Source organism: Sceloporus occidentalis, unplaced genomic scaffold, assembly GCF_023333645.1.
Source record: "Sceloporus occidentalis isolate IW3139 unplaced genomic scaffold, rSceOcc1.0.p SCAF_3, whole genome shotgun sequence".
Lineage (NCBI taxonomy): Eukaryota > Metazoa > Chordata > Lepidosauria > Squamata > Phrynosomatidae > Sceloporus > Sceloporus occidentalis.
The window spans coordinates 247,340,396-247,361,683 of NW_028316983.1; the positions used below are offsets into that span (position 1 = coordinate 247,340,396).

At 43.2% G+C, this 21,288-nt stretch overlaps 1 protein-coding gene across 3 annotated transcripts in view; it reads right to left on the reverse strand.

The window, feature by feature from the left end:
* The window catches only part of ZC3H3 (zinc finger CCCH-type containing 3), a 321,156-nt gene that overhangs the window by 107,334 nt on the left and 192,534 nt on the right, over positions 1-21,288 (reverse strand). For all 3 annotated transcript variants that reach the window (XM_089518124.1, XM_089518123.1, XM_089518125.1), the window contains exon 5: positions 733-926. In XM_089518124.1, the coding sequence (XP_089374250.1) occupies positions 733-926 (194 nt within the window). The remainder of the gene's footprint in view (positions 1-732; positions 927-21,288) is intronic.

Sequence of the window (21,288 nt, forward strand, 5' to 3'; positions counted from 1 at the left end):
TATCCTAATAATTTTATCTTTTGATTCTTTCTAATTTAAAGATAAATTAAAGAAAAATTAAAGGTAAATGTTCCAAACCATAGAAATTTTCCAAGATGCAAGCCCTTCAAAGTGCAATACACAGGTTTACAAAAGTAATCCTGATTTGCAAAGAAACAGATGTTGCAGAAGGTGCCCTGAAGTAATTTAGCAACTCAGGTCCTGCAAAGGCTCACAGAAAATCTGAGCTGTTTTGCCAAGAGAAAGAGCCCTGGTGGCACAGTGGTTCAATGCCTGTACTGCAGCCACTTACTCACAAACTATCAAGTTGTGTGTTCAATCCCATCCAGGGACTCCATCCAGTGGACCCATCAGGGTCCACTCAGCCTTGCATCCTTATGTAGGTTGCTAAAATGAACCCCCAGCTTCTTGCGGGTGGTTGGCTTACACATTGCAAACTGCATAAGGAGAGCTTAAATGTACTGATAAGCGGTACAGAAATGTACTTGCTATTGCTATTGCTAAGAGCCCTACACTGAGTTAGCAAGCTCAGCACTGGCATGCTTGACCTTCACTGTGAAACAAGCAATCTGGGGAATGACAACAAAGCTGAACAATGGCAATTGACAATCAGCTTTTAGAGTTGAATGAAAGAATACCTCTTGATATCTGTGGTGTCATGTGCCAAGTGCTGGCAGACCTCAATTCATGTGTGAGAACATTCAGAGCCTAGAAGCTATGCCCATCACTTACCTGCTCTGGTGTGGCTCCTGCCAGGGACTTCACCAATTCTGGCCGGAGAGCTGGAGGTTTTGGCGATTTTGTTAGCGGACACCCTGTACATGATTCCTCCAATGCGACGGAGGCTTTTGTTCCTCCAGCGCTGCTGCAGAGCCTGGGACTTGCTCTCCATCGGAGAATGGCGAGTGGAGTTAGGTACTAAAGATCTGCAAAAGATGAAATGACACATAACTGGGAATCATCTCACCACAGTCAGCTGAGGTTTTCTAGGTCTACCTAACATGCCTCTGGAATGAAACGAAAGGTCAAGAGTGATATAGTGGTTTGAGCACTGATTTATGGCAACCTTAAGGCAATCCTATCACGGGGATGAGAGTGTGTGACTTGCCCAATGCCACCCAGTGGGCTTCCATGGCCAAATGGGGAATCGAGCTTTGACTGCAGAGTTGTAGTTCAACACTCCAACTGAGCAGGGGAATCAAACTCCGGTCTCCAGAGATGTAGCCCATCATTCAAACAAGGACACCATGCTGGTGTGGAGTGGAGTTATGTACCTACAGATGGCCCTCCTTATCCACTGATTTTTTATCCACAGATTCAAGAATTCACGGCTTGAAAATATTTTTTAAGTATATAAATTTCAATAAGCAAACCTTTATTTTGCCATTTTTAATAAGAGACACCAATTTACTATGCCATTGTATTTAATGGACTTGAGCATCCATGGATTTTGGTATCCACAGTGGGTCCTGGAACCAAATCCCAGTGGATACCAAGGGGCCACTGTATAATATTAAGGGCATATAATTTTAACATCATTTTATGTTGTTTATTCCCCATCTCAATCCTTGGGGAGAGGTGGATAAGAAATTATTATTATTATTATTATTATTATTATTATTATTATTATTATTATTTCTATAATATTAAGAGCATATAAAACATTAATTTAAAAGCATAAATTAAAAACAACACAGCAGTGAAATACAATACTCATTAAATAAAATAATCAGTTGCCAAACAGCTGGTGGAATAATAATAACAATACTAATAAAAGTCTTCACTTGATGACAACAAGAAAGCAAAGAAGGGGCCATCCTAAGCTCCTTAGGAAAGAATTTCCAAAGTCTAGGGAGAGGCACCAAGAAGGCCTTCTCCTGTGTTTCCCCCAAATCGGGATTGAGAAAAGATTTCTCCTGGAGTTCTCAGAGTTCAGACAAGCTCATATGGGAATCTGTGATTCTTCTGAGAGCCTGGACCCGGGCTGTACAGGGCTTTAGCTATAACCAAGTTGCTGAAATCAGATTTGTCTGGCATGACTTGTTTCTCTGAAACCCATGTTGACTTTTTGTGATTATGGCATTGCCTTCTAGATGTTCACAGACTCTCTCTTTAATGATCTGCTCCAGAATCTTTCCTGGGATTGATATCAGACTGACTGGACGATCATTGTTGGGATCCTCTTTTTTCCCCTTTTTGAAGATGGGGACAACGTTTGCCCTCCTCCAGTCGGATGGGATCTCTCCTGTTCTCCAGGAGTTTTCAAATATGATTGCCAATGGCTCCGATATTACTTTTGCCAGTTCTTTTAATACCCTTGGATGGAGTTCATCTGGTCCCGGAGACTTAAATTCATTTAGATTAACAAGGTGTTCCTCTACTATCTCTTTACTTATTCTGTGCTGAAATTCCCCTATTCTGTCCTCTGCTCCATTATCCTCAGGTTGAGCACCCTTTGCCTTTTCTGAGAAGACTGAGGCAAAGAAGGTCTTGAGTAATTCTGCCTTTTCTCTGTCTCCTGTTAGCATTTTGCCATCTTCTCCACGCAGTGGCCCTACCGTTTCCTTCTTCTTCCTCTTGCTGCGGACATATCCAAAAAAGCCCTTTTTATTGTTCTTAACCTCTCTAGCAAGCCTGAGTTCATTCTGCGCTTTAGCTTTTCTGACTTTACCCTACAAATGCCTGCTATTTCTTTGAATTCCTTTTTCGTGATTTCCCCCTTTTTCCATTTCTTATACATCTTCTGTTTCAAACTTAGCTCCGTTGAAAGTTCCTTAGTCATCCATCCTGGTTTCTTGAGACACCTCCCGTTTTTCTTTCTCACTGGAACTGTTTGAAATTGTGCCTTCAGTATCTCCCTTTTGAGAAAGTCCCATCCGTCCTGAACTCCTTTATCTTTTAGTATTTCTGACCATGGAATCGCCCTCAATACTTCTCTAAGTTTACTGAAATCCGCTCTCCTAAAATCTAGGATGCGTGTCTGACTCTGCCTGGCTTCTCCTTTCCGCTGTATTACAAACTCCAGGAGAACATGGTCACTTCCACCTAAGGATCCCACCACTTGCACCCCATTAACCAAGTCATCCTTGTTGGTTAAGATCAGATCCAAAATAGCTGACTCCCTTGTTGCCTCTTCCACCTTTTGAACCATGAAATTGTCTTCCAGGCAAGTGAGGAATGTGCAAGACCTTGAGGATTTGGCTGAGTTTGACTTCCAGCAAATATCAGGATAGTTGAAGTCGCCCATCACTACTACATCTCTCTTTTCTGAGTGTGTGGTCATCTGTTCTAGAAAGATATCATCCAATTCCTCAGTCTGACTTGGGGGTCTGTAGTAGACTCCCACCGTAACATCCTTGTTGTTTCCCTCCCCTTTGATTTTTATCCAGATGCTCTCCACCTGGCTTCCATGACTGATGTCCTGGATCTCTTCACTGGTGTAAATATCTCTGACATATTGTTAGAATCCTGGTTGTATTTTACCAGATATATGTTATAACTGTGTGGGGATGACGGGGGTTGGGATGCTTTTGCTATGGCTAGCTTAGATGTAGCATGTAGGAGCTGAGTGGTACCAGGTGGCTGTTATCTAGTGTCCTTGAAGGCCTCTCTCAGAGGCTTGGAATGCAAGCTTTGAGTATAGAGGGATAGAAGCTATGGGGGGAGTGATGGGGGATGTATAATGGTGAGAAAGAGGTGGAGATTTTGCTGCGCGGGCTTTTGGCTGGGGGTGGAGTAGACAAACTTGGGGTTTTAGGTATTGCTTTTGCTGGGAGGAGTTAGTCTCAGCTTAAACGCTGAATGGAGTGGAATTGCTGATCTTGGAGCTATCAATAAAGTTTTGTTTATTCTACATAAAGCTGATTCGTTGATTGTCCAGGATTCTGGTCCCACATTCTGACACATATAGTGCTATTCCTCCTCCTTTCCTGTTTGGCCTATTTCTCTTTAAAAGGTTATACCCCTCTATTTCCGCATTCCAATCATGAGACTCATCCCACCAGGTTTCAGTGAGGCCAATTATATCATATTTGCTTTGTTGTACTAGGAGTTCAAGTTCATCTTGCTTATTTCCCATGCTCTGTGCATTAGTGTAGAGACATCGCAGACCACGGCTCCCATTTACTTGCTGTTTGTGCAAGTTTTTTTGCCTCCCACTGTTGGGTCCTTGCACTTTTTTTCTTGTTTCCTCTATGTCTGTTTGACTATTTTCTCCAGCCCTTTCGCCTTCCTTAATATTGTCTCCCTTCCCCACGGAACTCAGTTTAAAGCCCTCCTGATCAAGTTCTTGAGACTGTAGGCAAAAACATTTCTTCCAACTGGCGTGAGATGCAACCCGTCAGTTGCAAGAAGTCCCTCCTCATGGAACCGCAGCCCATGATCAAAGAATCCAAATCCTTCTCGGTGGCACCATCTGCGGAGCCAGTTGTTCACATCCGCTATTTTCTTCTCCCTTCCTGGACTGTGCCCTTCGACTGGCAGAAGAGACGAGATGACAACCTGTACATCCATTCCTTTCAGCTTCCTACCAAGCGCTTCATAATCCCTTTTAATGTTCTGCAGGCTGTGTCTTGCAGTATCCTTGGTTCCCACGTGGACCAAAAGGAAGGGGTATTGGTCAGTAGGCTTGACCAGTCTTGTCAGCCTCTCTGTCACATCACGGATCTTTGCCCCTGGGAGACAACACACCTCTCGAGACATCTTGTCAGGCCTACAAATCACTGCTTCTGTACCCCTCAGCAAGGAGTCCCCCACTACGACCACACGCCTCCTCCGAGGCTTAGCAGCGGCTATTCCCTTCTGTGGGACTCTCAGGCTCCCCTGCTCTGTCCCTGAAGTCTGTCCATGCTGCTCTTCTTCATCCTCCTTGATAAGGGAAAGAGCTTCGAATAGATTCTCTAGCTGCAAGCTCCCAGAACAATCCTTTCTTGGCTTACTTCTCTGTGTGACATTCCTCCAGCTGTCTGCCTCCTGTGTATGTGAAGTGACCTCCTCCGCCCCAGCAACTTCCTCTGCATGGTAATCATCCAAGATGGTTAGTTCCGTTGTGTCCAGGAAATCCTCTTTCTCTCTAATATGCTGAAGTGTAGCTACTCTGGACTCCAGCTGCTGCACTTTCTCCTCCAAGAGGGCTACCAACTTGCACTTGGGGCATGTGAAGTTCTCCACTTCTGTAGGCAAGAAGAGAAACATCCCACAAGTGTTGCGGGTGACTGCCGTGGTTCCGTCAGTGTCTATACTGAAAAGTCTTAGGAAATTACTGGAACAAGACGGTGAGCTTCCTCCTAAAAAAGAAATCCTCCAGAAAACACCACCTTAAAGCCCTTGATGTTTTGCCAATTTCTGGTAGTGAGCTCAATCAACTCAGCCTCTGTTGTAGATCTCCTTGGATAAAATAGGAATTCGCACGCAGTTACCACTCAAAATGGCTGCCCAGCTACCTCTCTCCTCCTCCTCTATGTAGCAGGAACTGCTCTGGAGAGGCTCTGGAAGGAGTGATATAGAGCTAGTCTGCTAGCTCTGCCCCCTAGTGACTCACAGATGACTCAACGAAGCTCCACCCCCTCTGTAACAAGCACACTCCCCCTAGAGTTTTTAAAGAAATTTAAACAGTCACCACTCAAAATGGCTGCCCAGCTACCTCTCTCCTCCTTCTCTCTGTAGCAGGAACTGATTACTACGATGACCTCAGATGACTACGTCTTCATTTCTTTTTATTGCTGTTCTCAGATTTTGGAGCTCCCTTCCTAGGCAGGGTGACCAGATGTCCTAACTGCAGAGGAGGAGAAGGCACTGCAAAATGTAGGGTAGTCAAGAAAATGTAGGATGTTACAAAATAAAAGTTGAAAACACCCATATAAATATAAATTCATGCTTCCTAGTCATGCTCAAAATGAAGGGCATTATGGAACACCTCCTGGACAGAAGGCTGAAATGTAGGGCATCTCCTGGAGAAGGAGGGCATCTGGTCATTCTGTTCCTAGGAAGTTTAGGACGGATCCTTCTTTACTGCGTTTTCGACAACAGCAAATGTCAAGTATGAAACTTGGGCTCTTCAGCATGAAAAACATGCAGCATGGAAGTATGACCCTCCTCCTGAAAGATTCTGAAAATCCCCAACTCCTCTCCTGCACAGCCTTAAGGCCAAGCAACTTACTTAATTTTTTGCACAAAGCTTCGGTGCCCGATCGTGGATTCTGCAGACATCTTCCGCCACCCAGCACCCAACGCTGGCTGACTTTGCGTATGCAACAATATCCGCCGCTCACATCCAAATTCTGCTCATCCACCATTATGCCAACAGCCATCATTCCCACAAAATCAAATCTGCTCGAGTATCAGCTGCTTTAACTATGTAGCGTTAATCCAAACAGTAATTTGTTTATGCAAATGAGAGATCTAATTTTGAATTAGTACAAAACTGTGCTCATAATGCTATTAGCCAAAGAGTATATAAACCGCAGCATTGACGGAAGAATGGGTGCAAATTAGGGGGCTGCTCCCCTATCAGCAGAAAGCAAAAGCCTGGGGAGCATTACCTTTCAATGAAGACGGAAAGGGGGGGGGGATGTTAGGGAATTGCTAAAATATAATCATTACATTGATTAGTGCTTAGCATGACAAGTTTATTTGAAGATAGCTGTTGCCATTGGCTACCAGCCTTAATATATTGTGACTGGGACTTCCTAAAGATGTGGAAAGAGAGAAAAACTTAGAAATCGAACAGCCCAGCATGGCAGAAACCAAAGAAGAGAGGGAGCATGCAAGCTGTTTGCCTGCGTTGTTCTTGAAGGAGTTTGGTTCTAGGGTTCCTCAAAAAGAGAAAGAAAAAAAACACCAAAAAGGGATTTATACCAAGGTCAGGGCTGGCTGGTTTAAACCAGGTTGGTATAAACCATGGTTTATATCAAGTTGGTTTAAACTAAATGACTTTAAAAACACTTCTGGTTTTTTAGAATGATTATTTGGATATGTATTTTTTTAAAGTCTGGCTATTATTACTACATTGGGCTTCTTGTTATATACTAAGGTTTGGTTCTAGACCCCCCTATGGATACCAAAATCTGCAAATGCTCAAGTCTAGTTAAATATAATGGAATAGTAAAATGGTGTCCCTTATTTTAAAAAAACATTTTCAAGCAGTGGAAGGTTAAATTCTTAGATAAAAAATCTGTGGATACAGAGGCCCAACTGTAATTTCCAGCTCTCTTACTAGGACAACAAGAATGCTTGTTAGAATTTAACCCCTTTAACTTTAACAGTTAACCATGAACAACTGCCAACAGACTATGAAGTCAAAGGCTCTCATGGCTGGCATCCATAGTTTTTTGTGGGTTTTTCAGGCTATGTGGCTATGTTCTACAAGTGTTTATTCCTGACATTTTGCCAGCATCTGTGGCTGGCATCTTCAGAAATCTCAGAAGATGCCAGCCACAGATGCTAGTGAAACATCAGGAATAAACCAGCATCTAGTGTCGGATGCTCCTTTTTCATCATTTAATCGTTTCCTTTATAGTATAAGAAATGCCATTCAGAAATAAATTCTTCAATAAATTCAACCAAAACAACTCACTTTAAAAGAGCTATTCAGAAAGTTGTGATCCCATCCAACTCTATGATTCTATGAGCACAACAATGTATAAACCCGATCTGTTGGTTTTCTATACAGTGGGGCCTTGGTATCTGCTGGGATTTCATTCTAGAGCCCCGCCCCACCCCCCAAGATACAAAATCTGGGGGTGCTCAAGCCCCTTATCATGAAACCTCTTATCATGAAAAGTTCAGTGTATAAATAATAACAATAACAGTCATTATCTTCTTGGTGGTGTTGCTATTTATTACTGCATGCCTGCTCTGAGGTCTAACAGGTCTGTGGCAGCCGCAGTCAGAGTGCTGGCAACTGAGATTGAGGGAAGTAATAGTGCCACACTATTTTGCTTTGGTCAAGAACACTGTGTCCAGTTCTGGACACCACAATTCAAAAAGGATGTTGAGAACTAAAGCATGTCCAGAGGAGGGCGACCAAAATGGTGGAAGGTCTGGAAACCATGCCTTATGAGGAGAGACTTAGGGAGCTGGGTATGTTTCGTCTGGAGACAAGAAGGTTAAGAGATGATTTGATAGCCTTGTTTAAGTATTTTAAGGAATGTCATACTGAAGATGGAGCAAGCTTGTTTTCTGCTGCACCAGAGAAAAGGACACAATGGAGCAATGGATGCAAGCTACAGGAAAAGAGATTCCACCTTAAAATTAGGAGGAGCATCCTGACAGTAAGAGCTGTTCGACAGCGGAACACATTCCCTTGGAAAGCAATTGAGTCTCCTTCTTTGGAGGTGTTTAAACAGAGACTGGATGGCCATCTGTCAGTGATGCTTTGATTGGGAATTCCTGCATGGCAGGGGGTTGGACCGAATGGCCAATGGAGCCTCTTCCAACTCTAGGACTCTATGATTCTATTACTCTAATTGTGAACCAGTTCCTCGGTGTTGCTGGCCGCTTGTGCTTTAATCTCTGTAACATGTAGTTTGGCTTTGCAAGCCCTGCAGCAGGGACTCCCCGATAAAGGCCCATTTCCCATCTCCCTCCGTTTTAATCACAGCTGCAGCATGTTAACAGATGGAGCATGGGGGGAGGACATAAGCAGCAGCCCATACCTGGCTCTTAGAGGATCTTGAGCATCGAGGAACGGCTGCAGCAACCACTTCAGGGTGGCGAGCATTAATGAGTCTTCCTTTCGGAAGTGTTTGGAAAACCGCTGAGCGCAGGTGTCTGGATTAAAGGCCGAAGTGGTAAAACTCAGCAAGTTTCCATTGCAAACAGAAGCAGAGTGGTCGCTCGAGCACAGCCCTCGCGTCAGCAAAGAAATGCTTAGGATGTCTGTGTGTGTTTGTGTGTGTACAAATATGAAAGAGACTGAGAGAGCACACCTTTTCCTGTTTCGACTTGGGTCCTGTCTCCAAGATATTTCATTATGCATTTATATGCAAATACAGTTGTTCCAAATGAATCCAAAACATTTCTGGCCCTAAGCATTTCAGATAAGGCAGACTCAGCCTTTACGCAGAACTGTTAGGTATTTCCTTTCACCTAGGACACCATAAAAATATTATTGATACATTAAAAGCATAGTGAACCAAGAAATTTGGAGAACCTCTGCTCTAAGCTTTGGGTAAACAAAAACATCTTTCTAACTGACAGCCTTCCAGATATTTAAAAATATCTATATTATGATTCATGTGCCCTCTCAATCTTCTCATCTCCAGGTTAAATATCCCCAGCTCCCTTGGCCATTTCTCATCATTGGGCTGATGTCAAGATGTTTTATCATCTTGGTTGCCCTCCTCCGGACACATTTGAGCTCGTCCACATTCTTCTTGATCTGGGACTTTTGCCTGCCCCCTTTTCTTTGGATGCAGAGGCTGTATTTCTAAATATTAATCTGAAGATTTAAGTTACTGTAAAGCTAGAAATTTGGGGACAGGTGGCAAATTGAATGAAATGAAGCTGCTTTTGCTAAATTTGGGGGAGTGACATCTTGATCGTCCCCCTTGGCAGCCATATCCCTGCATAACACCAGCAAAATGAACAAAGGAATGTAGAAACAACAAATAGAAGAGTCCCAAGTGTGTTGAATTTTCAATAACTGACTCTCTGATATGCTAGAAATTTGGGGTCAGAAGGAAAATTTCATGGTGGGGGGCAGAAGTTTTATTTGACTTTGAGTTATTCTGACTTATTTGGCAAAGCCCTCACTCCCCCTTCCACCCATAGCTACACCCCTTGTACGTGCTCTCTTTCTCTACTTGTGTTCTGGCTTTCCAGGATAGCAGTCCGGGCCTTTTTTTAAACTTCTCTTTCAAGAAAAAGGAAGGTTTGAGTTTCCACATCCTCTTTGCCCATATGCTCACAGTCTAGTACAGTCGTCATAGTGCTCCAAGCTGTGTGTAGCCTCAGTGGTTTTAATATTGAACATCGATCATGCTGCAAACATCATGCTAAAAGAAAAGCCTCTTGCTAACAGCACATTTTACCCTTGCGTAAGCAGCAAATTGTGTGTATGCCCACCACCGGAGGGAAAGTGGAGCCTGACAAGGCCAGGCCTTCTCCACTGAATTAACGCGCTCACCCTCATGCGCGTTCCACTACTTCCTTTGAGATGGAACTGAATGTTTAAAGCACAATTAATCTAAGAGTTGTGATGAGCGACTGGGTTCAGCTGGTGGACCGACAATCACTGAGCTGTGCACAGAACAATGTAGGGCTTATCCTGCGATACGTAACCACACTTTAGAGAGGGAGCAGGAGGACTTTTGCATGCCGAGACACAAAATGGTTGGCATCACAGAGCAGACAGAGGGGCCACAATGTTATATTACGTGTGTACTTTTATTAATTATTTCAGAATAAAATCAACCTGTACTTTATAGATTGCAGCCAAGCCTTGGAGTGCATAGATCACAAGAAATCTGGTTTGCTCTAAAACAAATGGGGGTGCCACAAGATCTGATTATCCTAGCACATAACTTCTACTCTGGACCTTAACAGATTAGAAAGCAGTAGTGGATGTGAGAGCTGGATAGTTAAGAAAGAAGATAGGAAGAAAATCAATGCATCTGAGATGTGGTGCTGGGGAAGAGTGGTGAAGATCTTGTGGATGGCCAAAAAGACCAACAAATGTGTCCTTGAACAGATCAAGCCAGAAATCTCCCTGGAAGCCAAGATGACAAAACTTAGGCTGTCGTATTTTGGCCACATCATGAGAAGGAAGGACTTGGAGTCCAAGTAGACCACAAGTTGAACATGAGTCAACAGTGTGATGCGGCAGCTAAAAAGGCCAATGCAATTTTAGGCTGCATCAATAAAAGTATAGTGTCTAGATCAAGAGAAGTAATAGTGCCACTCTATTCTGCTCTGGTCAGGCCCCACCTGGAATATTGTGTCCAGTTCTGGGCACCACAATTCAAAAAGGACATTGAGAAACTGGAGCGTGTCCAAAGGAGAGCGACTAAAATGGTGAAGGGTCTGGAAACCATGAAGCCCTATGAGGAAAGGCTCAGGGAGCTGGGGATGTTTATCCTGGAGAAGAAAAAGTTAAGAGGTGATATGATAGCCCTGTTTAAATATTTGAAGGGATGTCATATTGAGGAGGGAGCAAGCTTGTTTTCTGCTGCTCCAGAGACTAGGACCCGGAGCAATGGATGCAAGCTGCAGGAAAAGAGATACCACCTGAACATTAGGAGGAACGTCCTGACAGTAAGAGCTGTTCGACAGTGGAACAAACTCCCTCGAAGTGCAGTGGAGTCTCCTTCTTTGGAGGTCTTTAAGCAGAGGCTGGATGGCCATCTGTCAATGGGGATGCTTTGATTTGGATTTCCTGCATGGCAGGGCGTTGGACTGCATGGCCCTATTGGTCTCTTCTAACTCTACGATTCTATGATTCTATGATTCACTGGAAAAAACAGTAACGCTGAGAAAGGTGGAGGGAAGTGGAAACAGAGGAAGGCCACATGCTAGATGGATGGACTTTATTAAGAAGATCATGGGTATGAGTTTACAGGACCTCAGCAGAGCAGTGAAGGACAGGGAGTCTTGGAGATGTCTCATCTAAAAGGTCACTATGGATCGAGATCGACTCAAGGGCAGCTAACAACAACAACAACAACAACAACAACAACAACAACAAGGAAGGAAATGAGCGCAGATTGATTCAACCAGAGAAACCAGGGCTGCCCTGACTTTGCTAGACCGGAGCAGTACTATTCGTTACAGGGTCTTTTGGAATTCTCTCCTTCACTTATCACACGAAGGAGACTGGGAGTTCATCCCGTGAATATCCCGGGGAAAAAATACATAATTATGCGAAATGATTTCACACGACGTCGCACAAAACCTGCCATTAAAGTGATCTTAAAGAAGCAGTAATGTGCATCCTTTTACTTTCAGGATTTCAATGATAATACATTTCTGATATCACTTATTTGCACAATTGCATGATAATCATTTGCACAATCATTCGCCATTTTTGCTTTATTTGCGGGATGCTTTAAATGTGCTTTAATCTCTCTTTAATGCCAAAATCAGCCCCGGTGTTATAAACTCCACAGTAAACTGAGCCTGACAGCACATATCAAGATAAAGAGAAACACAAAGAATTCTATCACAACTCATAGAGATCCCCAGCTTATTCTAAAGCCAATGATTCTAGTCCGCGCTGGGTGCAAGAAAGAGAGAACTGAAAACACGCAGGCTGGATCTGCAAAGAACTCCAATATTTGGTGGCTCTATGTCCTATCAAAGACTTTCCTTGTGGCTTCTAGTGAAGGGTTTCCATTCTGTATGGAGTGGGAGGAATCCAAATACCGCATTCAGTGTAAGGTACTGCTGATTTGTGTAATTATTCTGAATTTGAGGGGGCTTATAGCATGCAATCTGGACTTCCTTATGGCAAAAGTGAAATCTTTTAATGGAGGCACAGCTGTAAAATGATGTGCAGATACTTCGGCAGATTAAAAATGGCTTGCTTTTATAAGCACAAAGTGAGTCATTTAGAGAGAATGGCATTAAGCTTAGATGCTTCCACCATAAAAAGGAACCTGTCTATTTTAATTGTCAAGGAATCCATCTTTCCCTTCGCATTTAAGACATTCTGTGTAGATAAGGCTCCTTTACAGATCAGCCTTTTCCAAGCCGACACTTTCCAAGTGTGTAGGACTACAGCTCCCATCATTATCAGCCAATATAATCAACAACTGCCATCTGGAGAGGATGGAAGTTGGGACCCAACACTGGAGGGCACCAGCTCAAAAAAAGGCTTCTGTAGAAGCATTTCTTCCTGTAACTGAAGACATATTCACAAAATCCAGAGGTCTAATTTGGTGGGGGGAAAGAGAGAGCAAATCTGCACTAAATGCCTACCCAGGAGGTGTAAAGCAATCTGCAGAAACCGATCTCTTTTGACGCCACGGTTTCTTCCTGTGCCACAGAGCAGGGAATAAGTGCTGACGAATGCTCACTATTGCACTGAAATCACAAGAGTTAGAGAAGATAAATATTTAATGTTCGCAGAACAGGTACCAATTGCCCGGATGGATAGATGAGTTTGTGTGAGCGAGAGAGAGGGGACCCAGAACAGCTTCGAGGAAAGAAAGGATGAGCCCAAACACCTGGCCACTGGGCAAACTCACCTTGCCATCTGGAAAATCAAAAGGTAATAGGAAAAGGGAATGGCTATAGCAAATGAACTGCTGAGGTTTGAAGCCTAGAGCCCCTAGGAAAGCAGCTTGCCTAGTTTCAAGGATGATATCTTAATGCAAGGTTACCTAGTTGCAAGAATAGATAACAGTGAAATGTTCCTGCTCTGAGCCTCTTTGGCCAAGCTAACTTAAATAATGCAATTCAGAGACATAGCAATTCAGGGTCTGGAATATCAGTAGGTAAAGGGATCTTGTAGCATCTTTGAGCCTGTGCAAAAGAAGGGAGGTAGACCTAAATCTTATCTTACAACTTCTTTGGCATGGTTAGTTTCAAAGGTGCTACAAGATCCATTAAACAATACAAATGCAAACTACTGCTTCCAGATTATTCCATTTTAAAAGACAAACCATCTGAGCCTGCCCTTGTGGGGGGGGGGGGGGGAGATATGCATCAGGAATTCTTGTCAGCTGCAAGCAATTGTTTTGCTGCCCCAAAATTCTGCCCCAAAATAGGTTATACTATGCAAATTAATTGAGAGCAATTATTAAATGTTAACGAACATTTGCCTGTTGAAAATTCAAAGTGAGACACTGCACTTAAAAGACATAGATCCTGATAATCAAAGTTATATATAGCACTGATTTTATTCTGCATCTTATGGGAAATGGTCACTCAGCACAATTTGCACTAAGCTCTCATTTTACAATCCTGGCTCTGAACCCAGGAGTTCAATGTTGGGATTGTTTAAAAGATGAGGAGAGGTACGGTTGATGAAAAGCAACCCACGGCCATTAGATAAGGTGACAAAGTTACAATGGGTTGTTTCCTACAGTACCTCAATGGAGCTTCCACACCCAGGAGTAGTATGTCTCTGATTACCTGACACCAGCGATGGGGTGAGGGAGGAACAGATGCTGCTGCAGATCCCAATATGGAAGGTATGTAATGTTGGACTCACTACTAGGATCCAGTAGTGATTCCAGCCAGACTCTTCCTTGTACCTGAGGCAGATTTGAATTCTGAACGAAACTGCTGCTTCCAAAACCTTCACTGATCCCAGAAAGAAATGGAAGAGTTCCTGACTAGTATGCCTGCCCTCTCAGGATTGTCCCTCTTTAAGGTGGGGATGTGTCCAGGAAAGCGGCCAAGAATGCTGATAGCTAAACTTCCAAAAAATATATATAAAGGAAACTGCAAAGTCCCGTGCACACAAAGAAAATATAAAGCCAAGTCCAAGGTGCAAACCAGAGAGGAGATGAGCAATCTGAGGTCCAGGGTTCCAGTGGGGCAATCCAATAGTCAAAGGTCCAGGCCAAGGAGACAAGAGGGTCAGGATCAAGCATGCTTTCACCAGCAAACTCAGATCATCTCTGACATCCGGCCTGACATCCTTCACCTGTTTATATTACCAGCTCTCATGAGCTGAGCTATTTGATGATTAATTGGCATTTATCATAAAACCTCCTCAAACGGCGAAGGCATGTCCTTACAGCTCTTTGCTGATTGAAGACAGGTATGTTCTTTTCATTCTCTTCCATGCCTGAAGGCTTTGCTGCGAGGAGGCTTGGTTGCTGAGCCTCCTTAGAGGCTACAAACTCTGCTTGAGCTGGCAGGGCAGAACAAGGGCCAGGGTCAGTTTCAAGCTGAGGCTCTGGCTCATCCTCCTCATCCTCAGGCTGGCTGGGCATGACAGGATGAAAAATGGCACCTAAACACCTCTCCATTGTCAAACCACTCTTACTGTCAAGAATCTCCTTCCAAGGTTCAGTCAAGAGGAGGATGCCTTCACATGGCAGTTGCCCTTTGTCCTGTGGATCCATGTGCAAGCCCATGACCATGATCCTACCACAAGGTTGTATCAAGTAAATTGACACTTGCAGAACTATGCCCTGATCGTGCTTCGCAACCCTTGAGTTGAAGGGCAAAGGTGCACAACTGAAGCGAGATACCCAATGCGTAACCAAATGCACAACCAAAATGAGCATGCACCTCCACTCATCCATCCATGCAACTCCAGTCCTTCAACCTTTGCTGCTGTTCAGTGTCAGATAAAAATGTCCAACCACTTCATTAGGAGGGCTTATGCCAGCCTAAGACACCAACAGAATTTTGACCCATGACTTTCTTACTTCCCGACTCTCCTTTGGTGAATGGATTAATGCAAGAAGATCCAATGTTGGGTGAGTCTAGTCCAACCCAACTCAACTCACTGTGACCTCTAAACAGCCTGTTAGTACAAGCTACAGAAAAAGACATAGATACTATTCCCTTGCTAAAAGCTGCCCCGACTTTAGAGTGTGGAAATGTTACTCTTTTTGGATCACAATCCCCATAATACTCCAGCCACTGGCCATGCTGGGAATTTGGCAGTCTGTAAGCCCAAAAAAGTACCTTTGCAGAGCTCTGTGCTAGCTACACAATTTTTGTCCAATGAATTTGATAGAATCATAGAATCATAGAATCATAGAATCCTAGAGTTGGAAGAGACCCCAAGGGCCATCCAGTCCAACCCCATTCTGCCATGCAGGAACTCACAATCAAAGCATCCCTGACAGATGGCCACTCTGTTTAAAGACCTATTGATATTGACAAACAAGTACTCTAAAAATAGACTACTACTAATGAGACAGATAAGGAAAGTTTACCCAAATTTCACACTCCACACAACACCCTTTCTCAAACTGGAAGAAGACACGGGAAACAAGTGTGATTTCAAAATAATTTTGTGTATCTTACCGACAATAGACCTGTGAACAATTAAGGGTGCAGTCGTCCAAAGTATGGGTTGCAATTGCATACCCCAAAATTGCCCAAAACAGGGACAGTTGCAAACCGAGAATCATTTATAGGAGTCTTCAGTTGGAGATGAAAGAAGCCAAAGGCTAGGACATAGAAAACCAGTGCCTCTGCATCATCATTTCATGTGCTGCTGGAGATAATTTGAAATTCCATCCTGGAAATTCCTATTTCTGTGCCCTCATGTCCAGTGTGCTATTTAAAATACTCATAAGCTAATTCCTCAAAATTCAGCATACATTAAGAAAGAAGGCAGCTCCCAAAAGTAAGCAGAAAGTTGGAGGTGGCATAAAATGGGCGCATACAAATTCTGGCATAAAATCCCAATTCAGTGGGCTGTTTAGCAAATGAAGCCAGTTTGGATTTCCCATCCTGGGAGAAAAAGGGGATATAAATTATGGCGAGTGAGCCTTGATTGTCCTTCAGTTGCTCTTTATGGCCCACCAGGCTGAGGTTGCATAATAATATTGTGCTTTCTTTAAAGACAGTATACTATTCTTAGGATACACACACACCTGGGCAGTACCTTTGTTTTCTCTTGGTGGCAGTTTTCCTGCACCATCAGCAAAGAAAGATGAGCGAAACCTTGCTACAGAAATTAAGAAGCAGCTTTTTAATATACTGTGCTCAGGGCTTGGCAACTGTTTAGCTTTTTTCACTGAACCAGACACATGCACATCTGTGCGCTCGCACCCTTGCAGCGGCCACATCTGGAGCAACAGGAACGGGCTGGTGTTGAGAGGATCTCCTCAACCAACAGAAAGGTTTTTAAATTTATATTCTGCTTGTTTACAGTGAGGCATTCCAGAAGGCTTTAATGGCAGTAATCAAGAAACAGGAACTGTATTGTAAAAATATACGTATAAAATTGATCTACCATTTAGCGATATTATCATTAATACACACAAGTGGCAGATAAATGCAGGAAGTCAATGAATTCAGTAAGCAAAAGACCTGTTGGAAGGGAGCTTGTTTTAAGCATGTGCTTAAAGCAGGGCTGGACAAAGGATGTCCTATATGCTGTGTAGGACCCCAATCGAGGAAAGTCATATTACCACTCTATCCTACCCTTGGTCAGACCTCACCTGGAATACTGTGTTCGCTTCTGGACAGCACAATTTAAGAAGGATACTGGCAAGCTGGAAGGTTACCAGAGGAGGGTGTCTAAGGGTGCACACTGTACAAAATATGCAGTTTGACACCACTTTAAGAGCTGTAGCTCCATCCCATGGAATCCTGGGATATGTAGTTTTGCAAGGTCTTTAGCCTTCTCTGCCCAAGAGCACTGGTGCTTCACAAAACTACAAATCCTAGGATTGTGAAGAATGGTGCTATGGATGTTAGTGGGGGTCAAACTGTATTATTTCTAGACTTTGGTCCTCTAGATGTTTTAGACTTCAGCTCCCAGAAGGCCCAGCTAGCTTGGCCAACATTTGGGAATTATGGGAGGTGATGTCCAAAAACAACTGGAAGACCAAAGTTTGGGAAGCACTGGTGTAGATACACCCTAAGAGGGTACAAAGGCCTATTTAAAAAAAACTATGAGGAACAGGAATATTTAGGCCTGTTACAGACTGCCAAAATAAAGCTGCTTCAGGTCTTTTTGGAGGTATGATGTTTAAATAATGCATGCATCCTAAGAATCCGGAAGCTGCACCAAAGCTGCCCTCCAGTGCTTAGGAATGGAGTGTGGCTTTGGCGCGACCTCCGGACTCTTAGGACCCATGCATCATTTAAATAGCATACCTCCAAAGAGACCCGAAACAGCTTTATTTTGGCAGTCTGTAACAGGCCTTAGTTTGGGAAAAAGAAGAGAAGACTGAAGAGTGACTAGATAGCCATTTTTAAATATCTGAAGGGATGTCATGTAGAAGATGGAGCAAGCTTGTTTTCTGCTGCTCCAGGGACTAGGAAACGAATGAATGGATATGAAATATAAGAAAACAAATTCCACCAAAACATTAGGAAAATCTTGTTGATTTTAAGAGCTGTTCAACAGTGGCTGATTCAGAGGATGGACAGGTGGACTCCCCTGTTTTGGAGGTCTTTAAACAGAGGGTGGATGGGCATCTTTTCAGGAGCATTCCTGCATGGCAGGAGGTGGAAGAGATGGCCCTTGTGGCCCCTTCTATGATTCTTCTTCTAAGGCTGAATCCACACTGCAGAAATAATGCAGTTTGGCACCACTTTAACTTGCCATGGAGCAATACTATAGAACTCTGGGATCTGAAGTTTTCTGAGATATTTAGCCTTCTCTCTCAGAGAGCTCTAGTGCCACAACAAACTACAAATCCTAGGATTCCACAGCATGGAGCCATGGTGCTTAAAGCGGTGTCAAACTACATTATATATGCAATGCAGATTCAGCCTAGAATGTGTTGTGTGGCTTCAAGTCATTTTTGACTTATGGCGACCCTAAGGAGACCCTATCATGGGGTTTTCTTGGCAAGATGTGTTCAAAGGAGGTTTGCCATTTCCTTCCCCTGGGGCTGAGAGCCTGTGACTTGCCCAAGCTCACCCATTGGGTTCCATGTCTGAGCAGGAACCAAACTCTGATCTCCAAAGTCATAGTCCAACACTCAAACCACTACACCATGCTAGGCAGATTCAGCCTAGCATAGCACTTTTAAATCAAGAATTAATACTATCCGCAAAGGATTCTACACTTTTGGGTAAAGCTGTAGCCCAAAACTGTTGGAAGATTTTTGCATTCTCTTTCCCCCTCCTTAGATAGAATGCATGCAAACCCCCCCCCCCTTTTCTCTCTCTCTCTCATTCAAACTAATACTGTGATTTAGATCACTCCTCCTTTTTTAGGGAAGCTAACTCACACATTCACTCAAAGAGTTTTTCCTGACCTGTTGTGTTCTCACCTTCCTCCTCTCTCAACTTCCTTTGGAAAGATTGTGAGATAAAGATTTCTTTCCCCCTGAACTATTCACTAATTAGATTAGGATATAGCTTTTATGTATATATAGATTAAAGCCATTAGTAAACTTCTGTTTGAACTTCAAGCTACTTGTGTTGTTTTTGGAGTCAGTCCCAGTTCTTAGGGAAGCATAGTTAGATAGAGCACATTTCTGCGACTCCACTGATAAAGCTAAACCCCAACAGGCTTGTCTTTGGTATTTTGCATATTTAAATATTTTTGTTTCCTTAACAAAGGTTGAAGTCTTGGGAAATTTAAATTAACCTACAAAAACTACACACACAAGTAGGCTTGAACAGGGCAGCTCACCCTATCCACCTTGACCTACATCTCCGATCACATCCTGAAATCTGCCCAACATCAAGACAGGGCCAGGAATGAACTTTTTTCTGGGAAGAAAGGACAAAGGCTCGACCTTTCTGGAAGTCCCAAGCCTAGTGCATCCAAACCCTGAGAAGCTCCATTGATAGTTAAAGGCAGACACCCCCCCCCCCCCAATCCCTTCTGGCCTCTGTGCTGGAAGAGTCAAAGTCAGCAGGAGGGGACATGGGGGCAAAGAGACCCAAAGAGACCTGTAATCTGCTCCAATAACCTTTAGAGCCGCTTCCCCTGATGGAGCCAGGAGGACGGAGGGAAAAGGCGCCAGGAAGTTGCACTACTGCTTCAGCACTTTTCCTTCTCCTTCTCTCTTTCCAGCCGGCTTGCAAAGAAAGGGGAGGAAAAAACCCAGCGGTCCATGCTGGGGATGCAAGCAGAAGAGAGATCAGAGAGACCAGGAGGGTACAAGAGCTCTTGGCGGGAAAAATTAGGGTGGATGAAACCCAACCACCAGCAGCTCCATTCAGCACTGGGGGAAATTAAAATATCTTTGTGCATTTGAAGTGTCAGATCACATCAGCTGGCTAATGCTGGGTTCAAAAACATGACTCTGCCAATTCAAAAGTGAATTAAGAATCTGCAGGGTCTTCCTCTTTCTCATTCGTTTGCCATTTCATTTTTATGCTGCCTTTCTCACAGAAAGGGACCTAAGGCAGCTCACAAGATAAAAAAAAACATTTAAAAACTGTACAATAAGAATTTAAAAACAGTTAAAATCATCTAATTAAAACAGTATAAAATTAACACAAAAACATACAAAAAGTTAAAAATATATAAAACATACATAAAATCACCTTAACCACCCTGAAGAGCAGGAGGGACCAAGAGGTAGGAGGAATAAACCTCTGTCACTTACACATTTGTACATCACTTGATAACATTCCCCCGCTACACAGGAACACTTCTCTTTAAGGATAGTTCCCTACCAGCCATCATAGCATAGAGTTGGGCTACGACTCTGGAAACCTTGGTTCGAATCCCCGCTTGGCCGGGAAACCCACCTGGGAACTCACATGCTCTCAGCCTCAGGGGAAGCCAAGAGCAAACCTCCTCTGAACAAGAAAAACTCATATAACAGGTTTTCCTTAGAATTGCCATAAGTTAGAAACTGTTGGAAGACTTTTTGCACTCTCTCTTCCCCACCTTAGATAGATTTTCCCTATGCAAATCCTGCTATCTCCCCTCATTCAAACACCCCATTTGCTCCTAAGGAATCATAGGGCAGTAACTCTGCAAATTGGTAAAGAAACCATGTGATTCAGATCACTTCCCCAGCTTTTGGGAAGTTTTTTCTTGGTTCCCCATCTTCTTTGGAAAGATAGTGAGATTATATATTTCTTTTTTTACCTGAACTATTCATTAGCTTTAGCTAGGATGTGACATCTATGCATATGTAGATTAAAGCCATTAGTAAACTTTTGTTTAAACTGCAAGCTACTTGTGTTTGTTGTTTATGAGTCAGTCTCAGTCCTTAGAGAAGCACAGTTAGACAAGGACACTTCTGCTACTCTGCTGATTTAAAGCTAGACCCTGACAGGCTTGGCTTTGATATTTTTGATATTTGAATATTTTTGTTTCCTTAACAAAGGCTGAAGCCTTAGGAAACTGGGATTTCCCTACAGAAATGACTTGAATGCACACAACAGCATACCTCCAACATTTTACTGATGAAAATGGAGACATGGGTAGCCAAGCAATACCACAGTGTGATCAAGGTGGTAAAATTTATTAGCCATAGCAATAGCAATAGCACTTACATTTCTATACTGCTTTATAGTGCTAAGCACTCTCAAAACATTTTGCAATGTGTTAGTCAATTATCCTCCAAGCGCTGGGTATTAATGAAGAAGAGCATAGACGTTAGGAGAGGCTGAAGCGGATTGCTTTTGCATGAGCCTACTGGGAAGGAGAAGACACTGGTTCTTCCTCTCCTCTCCTCTTGTTGAATTAAGAGTTAATTACGTGGAAACTACTTCTGCCCTTTGAATTCA